This window comes from Pan paniscus, chromosome 20 (assembly GCF_029289425.2).
Source record: "Pan paniscus chromosome 20, NHGRI_mPanPan1-v2.0_pri, whole genome shotgun sequence".
NCBI classification, from domain to species: Eukaryota; Metazoa; Chordata; class Mammalia; order Primates; family Hominidae; genus Pan; species Pan paniscus.
This window is the reverse complement of record NC_073269.2, coordinates 9,496,475-9,508,795: the sequence shown is the minus strand read 5'-3', so window position 1 is coordinate 9,508,795 and position 12,321 is coordinate 9,496,475. Positions and strand designations below refer to the sequence as shown.

The 12,321-nt window shown below is 56.4% G+C and overlaps 1 protein-coding gene across 5 annotated transcripts in view; it reads right to left on the bottom strand.

Annotated features, from left to right (window-relative positions):
- KDM4B (lysine demethylase 4B) overlaps positions 1-12,321 on the bottom strand; it is a 188,777-nt gene that overhangs the window by 42,454 nt on the left and 134,002 nt on the right. For all 5 annotated transcript variants that reach the window (XM_034945664.3, XM_034945666.3, XM_063599791.1 and 2 more), the window contains exon 10: positions 349-545. In XM_034945664.3, the coding sequence (XP_034801555.3) occupies positions 349-545 (197 nt within the window). The remainder of the gene's footprint in view (positions 1-348; positions 546-12,321) is intronic.

Below are 12,321 nucleotides of genomic sequence, written 5' to 3'. Positions count from 1 at the left end.
TGCTGAGGCAATGGCACGGGGCCTGGGGCCGCCCAGGGTCAGCCTCCTGGCAGGGACATGACAAGGAGTATGGGGAGCCCGCGGGTGTGAACGGCACAGACGCTGCCCGCCAGAGCAGAGCCCACCCACCCCAGCAAAGCGAGGCCTCGAGAAAACACTGTGCCTCAGACTCGAGGAGAAACAGAACAGGAGGAGGAGGACGAAAGAGGAGGTGGGGTGGGAATAGGAAGAAAGGGAGGAGTGGGACACGGCCCGGAGCCCCTGCCAGTGGGAAGGGGCCTGGGCCACCCAGCAGGGCCACCCCCCGTCATGCTGGGCCAGTCACGCGGCAGTCCCTTGGCAACTCACCTGCGGAGGAGCTTGGCCTTCAGCGAGGCCCGGGACGCACTCCAGGAGCTCAGCTCGGGGCTGGTGAGCGCCGTGGGCCGCGTGTGGTCCAGCACCGTGAGGTCCTTGCCCTGCTTCCACAGCTCGTAGCGCTCGGGCTGCAGGATGCGCACGAACACGTCCATGGAGATCTTGACCATGTCCTTCCGGCACGTGCACTGCGGCAGGGGACAGGAGCCTGAGCCCTCGCGCCACACCTGGACGGCTGGCTCCACACACCCCACCCCAGAGCAGGTAGGGCCCACGGCCCGGGCCTCCCACACCCCATCCCACCGCTGAGCATTCCGCTTCTAGAACATTTTTCTTTTCGAGACACGGTCTCACTCTGTCGCCCAGGCTGGAGTGCAGTGGTGCAATCATGGCTCATTGTAGCCTCGACCTCTCAGGCTCAAGCGATTCTCCCGCCTCAGCCTCCCAAGTAGCTGGGACTACAGGCACCCACGACCACATCTGGCTAATTCTTAAGAGAATTTTTAGAGATGGGGTCTCGCTATGTTGCTCAGGCTAGTCTTGAACTCCTGGGTTCAAGTGATCCTCTTGCCTCAGTCTCCCAAAGCCCTGGGATTACAGGTGTGCACCACCACCCCTGCTCTGTTTCTAGAACTTCTATCACAAGTCAGGAAACGGCATCCCTCAGTTGTGAGTCCCTGGTTTGCCTCCACGGAGTTGGAACGGCCACTGAGCAAACACCCAAGAGAAATGGGGGCTGGGCGCAGCTCAATGAGGGGCCTGAGGTTCAGGACTGGGCACTGCCCCACGCACAGCTGTCCAGAGACCAGCGAGGCTGAGGTTCAGATGCCTCCTGTTGGTTCAGGCAAAAATCTCCCTCCCGTCAGACGCGGGTGCCCCCAGGTAGGTAAAAATGGATACGGAGTATTTTATAACAGCAATCGTTCCAAGAGGGCTGGGAAGAAGGGAGACAACAGCAGTCCCCAAAGAGCTGAGAGAACCAACAGGAGGAATCCCGGAATGTGACAACGGCCCCTCCTCAGGAGGCCTCACGAGGGCAACGGTGGCCCACAGGCTCCCGCACGCCTCACCTGACTGCCTCCAGCTTGCAGGGCTGGAGGGACGCCAATGTTAACAAAGAAGACGCTGAGGGTCTGGGAGGCTCAGGGACTCAGCGGCTAAGAAAGGACATTAACGTGCCATGTGCTGCAGCCGGCTTGCCTGGGGTCTTGGGGGAATTGAGCAAACACCCAATAGGATGGCCCCTTGTGTTTGGGAACGTCAAGCGAGTGGCAAGGATGAGCTGAAGTCCCCTCCAGCTGCCTGCCGGGCAGACCTGCCGCTCTCACGCCCTCAGCCCTTCCCAGTTCACTGTTCTTGGTGGCTCTGCTGCTGCGTCACTTTGGTCACACTAGGCACTGGGAAGGATGTTCTGCAGGTGACCTGGTGACGCTCAACATTTCAGGGACTTGGGGCCAGAGAAGCCAGGCCCCAGAGAGCATGAACCCAGATGCCCAAGCGGCGATTACCACCATGGCACTCAGATCCCAGGAGGCGGCCAGGAAGCTCTGGTCTGTCACGTACCTACTGGGATGAGGCTGAGATGGGGCTGGAAAAACCCCAACCTCAAGAGGAAGGGGGAAAGGGCAGGGCTGGCCAGCTGTCACAGAGGCCCAAACGCTGAGTGTTTTTAGCTTTGAGAAACTCTGCACCGTGCCTCTAAAGCATCACGGATGATGGGCACATGCATGCGCATGGCTGTGTGTCAATAAAACTTTATTAATAAACAGAGGCCAGGGACAGAGTTGACCCGCGGGCAGCAGTTTGGAAATTCCTGGTCTAGATTCTAGGGGACAAAGTAGCCCCTGGGAGTCTCCACAGACATGGGGGAGGGCCATGTGGAAGCTCGGGGCGTGGGGGGCAGAGGCACGGGCCCCCGTCTGAACGGGGCACAGACCTCATCTCCTGCTGGGGAGAGGCGGGCCCAGGGACCGCGTGCCAGACACAGGCTGCCCCGACCTCTGCCAACCCTCATCTCAGCCTCAGAAGCCCACAGGGAACTTTCTGCCTCTCCATCAAACAGGCACAGAAGAAGCCCATTTCCAAAAATCGTGAGACACTCTTCCATTTCAAGTACCTGTCTTGCTGTCACCACCCGTGCTCAATGGGATGAAGGAAATGGGAAGGGAAAGACTTAATTCAACGCAACTATTCCCTTGCCCTGACAAACCTTTCCAGGTGGCCCACACTTTGCTTGGAGACACTCACATATTTACGACCCCAAATCTGACGGGGTTGGGGACGACGGAAACCTTCCTGTGGAATTTCCTGCAGCTCGTGCCTCCCCCCACCTTACCCAGTCCCAGGGGGGCCATGGAACCTTCTGCTGGATCCAGGAGCAGGGGCTTGGGAACAGTTAGATTCCCATGATGCTGAGCAGGAGGGAATATTTATGGCTGGGCAATTCCCAGCAAACTCAATTCATTTAATGAAAGATAGTGCAGGAGAGAAAGGCTGGTGGTGTCATTTGGCCGTGGAGTGGCAGGAGCACAGATGGTGCCGGCGTTTCAGACTCCTGGACAGGCCGACTGCCCCGGCATCCCCATCCACAGCAGCTTAGGGGATTTGTATTGAGCGGCTTTGCAATTGCTTTTCCTTAAGTAATTAAAAAAAGCACCTGTGTGCACCCGTGGAGGGGGACAGGCAGACACGCTCCACGGAGTGCACTGCCGCGGCCTGGAGCACGGCCTGAGCCCCCTTGCCCGGCTGGGGCTGGCACGGCTCCAGATGCATCCCCTGCTCCAGGGGCTGCCACTGCCAGGACAAAGCTGCTGGTGCCAGGCTGCCCACGGCTGGACTGGAAGGAGGTGGCGGCTGGGAGCATTCCTGCAAGTCTCCACGTGGCTCTGCAGGGAGCTGAGGAGCCAGGACACCCAAGAAGCAAACAGCAGGAAGGAGGCAAGGCCGGTGGGTCACAGGGAGGGAAGCACAGCCTTCGAGGACACAGGGCAGTCGCTTCTGAGTGCTGGGCAGCTCAGCAGGGCCACAGTGTGGGAGAGAAACCCGCTAGGGCTGGTGAGGAGACCCAGCTCCCCTTAGCAGCAGCCTCCTGCTGAACATGCCCAGCCCCCACTGCGAGCCACCAACTCCGGCCTCTTCTGATCGGCTGCGTGCCTGTGGGAGCCACGTGCCCATGAAAAGGGTGAGCCAGGCACATGAGGACTTCTGTGGGCTGTTCTACTGTGGCTGGGAAGGGTTCAGAGCAGGCCGGAGGGAGCCTCACCACAGAGTCCTCGGGCAGGGCAGACCTCGCTGTCTGTTTTCATTAGCCAGGCCCCTGACTGTTCTCACCACAGCCCTGTCTAGCTCCCCACTCTCTGGGACACGGGTGTCTGTGAGGCTGTGCAGGAGTGACTGGAGGGAACAGGCCCCGCCCGCTCCAATTCCTGCTGCCCAACTTGGTGGTCCTCTGTCAGCACTCGCGACAGATAAGGAAGGCGCCATCCGGGGGAATCTGGCTGTGTCATTAGTTTCTGATGGAGAAATCAGGCACAAACAGGGCAAGAGGAGGTCTGCGCGGCCCCCAAAGGCCTGAGCACGCCCCAGGGCCTGTGTCCCATCGTGTGGTGTGATACACAAGGCCGCTAGAACCGTGTGCATGGGTGAGGCCGCCCTGAGAGCTGCCGGGGAAGCTGGGCGCATCTGGCCAAGGCAGGGTGGCGGTGCCCCCTCCGTGCTGAACAGCCTCTGGGGACAGGTGGAGGTCCGAGACCAGGAGGTGGGGACTCAGGTGAGGAATGCGGAGCATGAAGCCAGGGTCCCACCGCCAGTCTCCACTGAGGGTCTTTGTTCCCAAATACGCTGCATTCTCTGCAGGTCACAGCCCTGGATTGCCCTGCCTTGGGGTCAGCCTCTCATCTACAGGTTGGGCCCACCAACTGCAGGCTCTCTGCCCCCACCGTTCTCCCCAGTCCTAAGATCCTGGTCTCACTGCTCTGGGCTGGGCTGGAACCCATAAGCTTCTTCTCGTTCCTGGCTAAGGCCCGCAGAGCAGGGTCTCAAAGCAAGGCCCCCCCTCTTGGTGCCCCAGATGCCAAGCAGAACCCAGTTCTTGGACAGTGCTCATGTCAGGGGGCAGCCTGACCACCCTGCCAAGTGCACCTCTGGGGGCCTGGACAGTGCCGCTTGCCAGCGAATCAGCAGAGGCTTCACAGTGCTCCTGCATGCAGGAGACACGCGCTGCCCAAAGCTAGTGACAGCAGAGGGAGGGGTGGCTGCCGGGTGGCTGCTGGGTCCTGCGGAATCCCCCAGAGGAGGAGGGTGGGTCAGCATCACGGCCCCTACTCGGCCCCCAGTGAGCATGGAGCAGACCCTGGCGGCCTCAGGAGGATGCAAGAAGGAGCTGAGCAGCTCTTCCAAGCTGCAGACGACAGGCGCAACGTGGATCTTTGCACACTCCAGGCAAGCTCGTCCCTAATCTCCCCCTGCTAGCGATCTCGCCTAAGGAAGGAAGGAATTCAAAGACGTCCTTTGCTTTTGTACTGAAAGACAAGTACGCTTGCACGCGCGCGCGCGCACACACACACACACACACAATGACTAACCAAACCGTTCAACCATCATGGACAGACTAAATAAACGACACACAACAGGGAGGTGTGCGCTGGCAAGATGCGGTCTACAGGACGCTTTCAATGACAGAAACATCCTCAGGATGTGTCTGTTACCTGAAGAAACACAAAATGCACGGTCATGAATATAGCAAGAGCCCAATTATGGGCAGAGCTCTCTCATGACAGGGAAATGTATCAAAACAATAACTGTGGTTCTTTCAATTGTGGGAGTAAACACTTCTGCGCTACTTACTTCTCTAAATCTCTTTATTGAGAAGGCATATCCTCTAAGGTAGGCCCATGGGCCACATCTGGCCTGCCACTTGTTTTTGTGAATAAACTTTTATTGGCACATAGCCAGGCCCATTCATTTATGTATCATCCACAGCTGTGTTCACGCTACAAGGGCAGGGCTGAACATTCACGATGGGGAATGCACGGCCTGTAAAGCTGCAAATAGTCACTATCAGGTCCTTTACAATAAGTTTGGGCTGGCTCAAATGGTGGCTCACACCTGTAATCCCAGCACTTTGGGAGGCTGAGGCAGGAGGATCGCTTGAGGCTAGGAGTTCAAAACCACCCTGGGCAATATAGCAAGACACTGTCTCCACAAAAATTTATTTTTAAAATTAGGTGAGTGTGGTGGTGCACGCCTACTGTCTTAGCTACTTGGGAGGCTGAGGTGGGAGGATCACCTGAGCCCAGGCGGTCAAGGCTGCAGTGAGCTGTGATCATGCCCCAGCACTCCAGCCCGGGCGACAGACTGAGACCCTGTCTCAAAAGAAAAAGCTTGCTGAAGCCTGACTTAAGTCATGAAGTAACTTTTCTAGTGTAACTCGCAGTGTAACAGCATCGGGGTGAACACCATGTCCCACAGACCAGCTTCAGCACACTCTGGGAGCAATCACAGGTGTGTCTGTTGCAGACATGGGCAGCAGTCCCAATTTGTACTGAGCACGGCAGCTGCGCGTGCCCCACTACCGGCTTCCGGGCCTCTGACTGTCCCTGCCGGGAAGCAGCCCGGCTCCAGGCATGGAGAGTCCTGGCCTCCCGCTCTGGGTCCTGTGCCCTCTGCACCATCAGCCCAAGCCAGCCATGTACTGTGGGCACGCTGCCCCCAGAACTCAGGGGCAGCTCAGGGAGCGGGGCCAACTGCACCTCAGCCTCATGGGGACCTGGATCCTGCTGCCCGGACGGAGCCCAGGGGGTGCGACTCTCCCGGCCTCACCACCTGACCCAGCTCCAAACTCCCGGAGCCCATGGACTTTGCACATTCCGGCTGGGATGGCCCCAGTTATCTTAATGAGCCCAGACACTCATACATGGGAAAAAACAGCAATTCAGGTCCCTGAAATGACAACTTCGGGACCTGGAGTCAGGCTGTGGTTCTCCCGGGTTTGCTGAGACCTGCCCAGGGTCTGGGGAAGAGAAGAGGCACGGCCTGAGGAGTGAGGTCTTCTGTTTCTAATTTTTGGGGGGTGTGAGGGTGTCCATTTTCTCACTGACATCGGTTCCAATACGCTCCACCTAAAAGCAGTCCTATTTTGGAAGCTCCCGAGGGACACACATGAGGTCTGAATCCTGGAAGTGGCGTTCCCAGACAAAACCCCCTTCCAAGACAGAGCATCCCTGTGCCTGCTCTTTGCCGGGTTCAGAACTGTCTGGCTCACAATTGAAAGCATGTTTTAAGGACCTTTAATTTCCCAAGATTTTAGTTGCTGGAAAAAAAAAAAAAGGTACTGATCTTAGATTAGGTTCTGCAATTGTGGCCATAAAAACCCAGAGCAAAACGGTTTCTAACTTTTAGCTCAAAAAGAGTCACGTCTCCCATGTCTGAACTATTATAGGCTCTGAATTAATGAGTCTGAATTAATGTAGTTTTACCGTGCAACGCTGGGCCCTGCCCTGAAGCAGCTCACAGTGTAACTGGGAGACAAAATAAGCACATATGAGAAGCCAGGGGACCCGGGAGCAGAAAGGGGCAGGTGCCCAGGAGCTGTGCCGGCACGCCTGCTCGTCCTGCTGCTGCCGGGGTGGAGGGGCACCAGCTGGAGCGAGCTCCTCTGCTTCTCGGGGTCCTGCCAGCAGGACTCATTGGCCAGGGATTCGGCCAGCCTCCCTGCCACCCACCCAGCAGCCACAGGACACTTTTTACCAGATAAAAAGGGGAGGGCCAGACTGCAGGCAGCCGTGGGGAGGGCCCCTCCTTCTGCCCCTCACCCACCCCATGATGTGCGGGTGGCCAAGCCTCAGGAGCTCGGAAGCCACTCAGAAGGCGGCTGGCCTGCCCTGGTTCTACAGGAGGTGGCCGTGCACCCCCGTGCCCCATCTTCACCTCCTTAAGGACCAAGGCAGGGTGGGGAAGGGGATCAGGAAGTGAACAGGGTGTGGAGTGAGCCTCACAGAGCAAAAGCCGGGCCCCCTGGGCTCGGGGCTGTTCCCTCCATCCTTCTCCAACACAGACCCTCCTGACATGGCTAACATGAGTCTCCACTGACAGATACCGTCACAGACCCTTAAGAAAAACCTGGGGTGGAGAGAGGGTCTAGCAGGAGGCTCGACCAGCTGCTGCAGCTGCTTGCAAATGACAGGCCCGGGATTGATGGCCGTCGAGTTCAGGGGACCTGGACTAACCTCAGCACCGCTGCTGCTGGCTGGCCCATCAGCTGGTGCCCAAACACCAAGCCAAAGAGCTGGAAACAGTGCGGCCGTCACCTGCCCCTGAAGACTGACGCGTCCGACAGCCCGATATTCTTGACGCAGGCCTCAGAGGACCCGCTGCTACCTTCCCAGGAAAATGAGAAAGTGGGCGGGGCTGCTGGTTTGCCTCCGGTTATGCAGAGCGGGACCCGATGCAGAGATAAATAGATTTCTTTTTTCCAAAGCATGAAAAAATACAAATCAGAATGTCGATGGGCTCAGAGCCAGCAGCCGCAGAGCCCAGGGCCTGCTTCAGGACGTCGTGCCAAGCGAAATTGGCTCGTGTGGTGCCTGCTGCAGAGAGCGGGGGAAGGGGTCAGAGAGCTGAGGAGTGGCCAGGCCTGCCCGGTGCCTGCAGGAAGCACACATCGGCCCTGGGCTCTGCACACTCACCGGCCCCACTGGCAGCAGTGCCTTCCAAAAGGGGGTGCCCCCAACTGCCCCACACATCTGCCCTGTCCTGCAGGCCATCACCAGGACTGGCCTGTGCGGGAGAGGTGGGTACGTGGTGGGCAGGGCCGTTGCCAGGAGAGGCGACTATGGCTCCACCTTGCACTCTCCAGGGCTTTAAAGTGAAATAAATTTAACCTTTTCATGGGAATAAATATTAATGCCCAATAAAACCTGGAGATCTTATTACTTAGTATCGCCACAGCACCGGACGTGAAGAGCTCTTCACCGCTCCGAGACTGCTCCCAGGGAGGCCAGAGAGAGATGCTGATGTCAGGGGCGGCATCCACAGGCCATAGTGGACCAGGGCTCTCCTATGGGCGGGGCGGGTGCTGCACCCATCACCCGTCACCCGTCGCCCGCCGCCCATCGCTGGTGAAGGGAGAGCCTGAGGGGAGCCGGGGCCTCGATTCCCTGCTGTGGTGCGAGATCCCTCCCAACACCAACAGCAAGAGACCGGGAGTGACCCCAGATGCCACCCCAGCCCCGGCCCCATTCCTCCCCTGCTCCCCTGGCCTGTGGAGGCTCAGCCCCTCTCCCAGACTTCCCAGGGGTGTCCAGCTCCACCCTCCCCCAGGCTCTGGCCTTCATCCTTGGTGACTTCCACATTGGTCTGCTGACCCTTCAAGGGAGGACCCCTAGAAGGCCTCACTGCCTCCACTCCCTGCCAGGCAACACCACATCCCTCCTGGGCAGCCAGAGGCAACTGCAGGAAGGAGGCCACGCTCATGGCTCCTGGCTCTAAGTGACGCCTCGGTAGCCTGGCAAGCCCACGCCACCCATCTCTCTCCTGAAGCCACGAGAAAGTGCCTTTAGGGAGGACACACCTGCAAGGTCAGGGAGGATGGAAAAGGAGACGACGGCAGGGACGTGGCGAGCAGACGGACGGCCACCAGGGAGCCATTCCCAGCAGAGACACGGATGGTGGTGGCGGGCGCGCACCCCACGCCTCATGGCCCAGGGTCCCCTGGAAACAAGGGTGGGGGTGCTCAAAACGGAGGTCTGCGCGAGGACTGCCGCAGCACCCGACCCCTCCTGGCACCCTGGCGGCCGCCTGCCCCTCCTCGCTGGACTCCCTAGGATCATTTACTGGGGAGGCCAGAGAAGGTGGGTGTCTGGGCTGGGGACGCTGGGCACAGTGGAGGATGTGGGTGCCACCCTTAGGAGCCCAGGCAGGAGGCTGGAGGGCTACTCCCTGTGCAATCTGGCTGGCCCAAGGGGAGAGACCCAAAGGGCCTGATGTGGGCTCCCCCATAACAGCCCACCCAGGTCTCCCCGGGAAAAGCACCGAGTGAGGCCCTCCCCGCCCTTCCCCTGCATCCACAGCCCACCCGGGGAAAGCACCAAGTGAGGCCCTCCCCGCCCTTCCCCTGCATCCACAGCCCACCCAGACCTCCCCGGGTAAAGCACCGAGTGAGGCCCTCCCCGCTATCCCCTTGCATCCCAAGCCATCACCAGCATCCATTGCCCACTTGGGTTTTTTGGGTTTTGGGGTTTTTTTTTTTTTTTAGACAGTCTTACTCTATTGCCCAGGCTGGAGCTGGAATGTGGTGGCGTGATCACAGCAGCACACTGCAGACTCCAAGTCCTGGGCTCAAGCAATCCTCCTGCCTCAGCCTCCCAAAGTGCTGCACTACAGGCATGAGCCACTGCACCTAGCCCCTCACTTGTAATCATTACACTAGATCGTTACCCCCAAGCATCAGAGAGATGGGCCTGCACTATGATCCCCAGAGATCAAAATAAACTATCAAAAAAAAAAAAAAAAACAACTGGTAAGAAACAGAGGACAGAGAAGATTTTTTTTTTTTTTTTTTTTTTTTGAGACAGAGTCTCGCTCTTGTTGCCCAGGTTGGAGCGCAATGGCACAACCTCGGTTCACTGCAACTTCTGCCTCCTGGGTTCAAGTGATTCTCCTACCTCAGCCTCCCCAGTAGCTGGGATTACAGGCACCCACCGCCATGCCCAGCTAATTTTTTGTATTTTTAGTAGTGACACGGTTTCACCATGTTGGCCAGGCTGGTCTTGAACTCCTGACCTCAGGTGATCCGCCCGCCTCAGCCTCCCAAAGTGCTGGAATCACAGGTGTGAGCCACCATGTCCAGCCAGAGAAGACATTTTCAAAAAGAATTTAAACCTATCATCAATCAATATCCTCAGAAATAAAAGATACTACATCATGAAAGAAGAACGGGGCTTATAACAAAAGGAATATTCTGAAGACAAAAAAGGGCAGAAATGAAAAACACCAATAAAAACACATCAATAGACAGGTTAAGTGAGGAAGCTGAGGAACTCTTCCAGAAAACAAATTAATAAAAAAGACAAAGAGGCCAAGTGTGGTGGCTCACGCCTTAATCCCAGCACTTTGAGAGGCCGAGGCGAGAGGATCACTTGAGGTCAGTTCAAGACTAGCCTGGGCAACATGGCGAGACCCCATCTCTACAAAAAATCAGCCAGTGTGGTGGCACACACCTGTAGTCCGAGCTACACAGGAGGCTGAGGCAGGAGGATCACTTGAGCCTAGGAGTTTGAGGCTGCAGTGAGCTATGACTGCACCACTGCACTCTAGCCTGAGACTCTGTCTCATTCCAGAGTGAGATCCTGTCTTGAAGACAACAACAACAACAAAAACAAAAAAGACAAAGTAGAAAACGGAGGTGGGGAAGATAAAGAAAGTGGAACACTAGTTCTGAAAGCCCAATAGCGAGTGACGGGAGTTTGAAATAGAAACAAGAAAGACAGGAGAGCAAATAATCAATGAAACCATTCAAGAAAGTTTACCAGAATCATGGGAAAGGTTGGAAAAGATGGATGGAAAGGCCCAAGGAGGGGCAAGTGACAAAAATCAGACACGTATCAGGTACCCAATGAGGGGACTTCAGGACACTTGGGACACAAAAAGGGTTCAATAAGCCTCCAGAAGGGAGAAAAACAGGTCCCACACCAAGGATGAGGAATCAGAGGAGCATCTTTGGGCCAGCAGCACTGAATGAGAACCACGGATGGATGCGGCCTTCGAAGGGACTTCGATACCCAGCCAAACTATCTGCCACCCAGACAGCAGCTTTTCCTGCACAAGTTCTTCTACTTTGTTGCCTAACCATCCTGTGGAGTTTTTGGTTTCATTTTCAAATTCTGCCCTTTCCTTATTTCTCAAGGTTCTGGAGGCTGGAAAGTCCAAGATCAAAGCACTGGCAGATTTGGTGTCTGGTGAGGGTCACTTCCTGGTTCTTAGATGGTGCCTTCTCGCTGTGTCCTCCTCTGGTGGAAGGGGTGACGGAGCTCTCTGGGGGCTCTTTTATAAGGGCTCTGATCTCCTCCATGAGGGTGCCACCCTCAGGCCCTGTTTTCAAATGAGAAAAGTCTCAAAACTTTACTGCCTGTGTTCCTTTCTCAAGAAGCCCCTGGAGCGTATGTCTCTCAGAAATGAGGTCACAGCAGGTGTGGAAGCCAAAGCAACTCCATCTTGGATGCTAACCTGCCATGTTGGCTTTTGATTAACCCCCATTCTGGGAAGGCCTCTGAGATTTCCAGTTCATCTACCGCTCCTTGTATAAGAGCAGGTACTTACTGCAAATCTTGCCCTTTGGTCAAATGGCCCTTGAGGTTTCCATATTTCAATTGTCTTGCACATCCTCAAACGACCCTTCCCTATGGTATATAAGCCCTGGGTCTGGGAGTGATGGTGCAGGGATCCACCGTCTTGTCTCACTGCCGCCACCCAAGACACAGACATGGCTTCTCGTTGTAAATCCTTATTAAATGTTTCTCTCTGAGAAACTGAATGCCAGCCTCTTTCTTTGGCCTCTCAGCATCCTTGGACTTTGGGGTATTTGCACAGACCTGCTCATCATGTTTAAAGAGAAAGGAAACAAATGGGCCTTCTGGTGCCCCACAATCCTCTCCACTGCCCACTGCTACCCAGTGTGTGCCCAGCACTACTGGAACTGGAGGTTGTTCTATGTGACCAGGTTCCCCTGAAAGTATCTCTGCCAAAAGGAAAGAAAGCAGCAACTAAAGGCTCAGAAATCCACCCTGCACATTCCTTGGAGGCAGGGATGAGGGAAATGGCATGTGAGGAAGTGATTGGGATGAACCTTTTGTCTTAGTCCATTATTGAAACAAAATACCATAAGCTGGGGGCTCATAAGCAAATTGCTTATTTCTTATGGTTCTGGAGGCTGGGAAGTCCAAGATCAGGGCACTGGCAGGTCTGGTG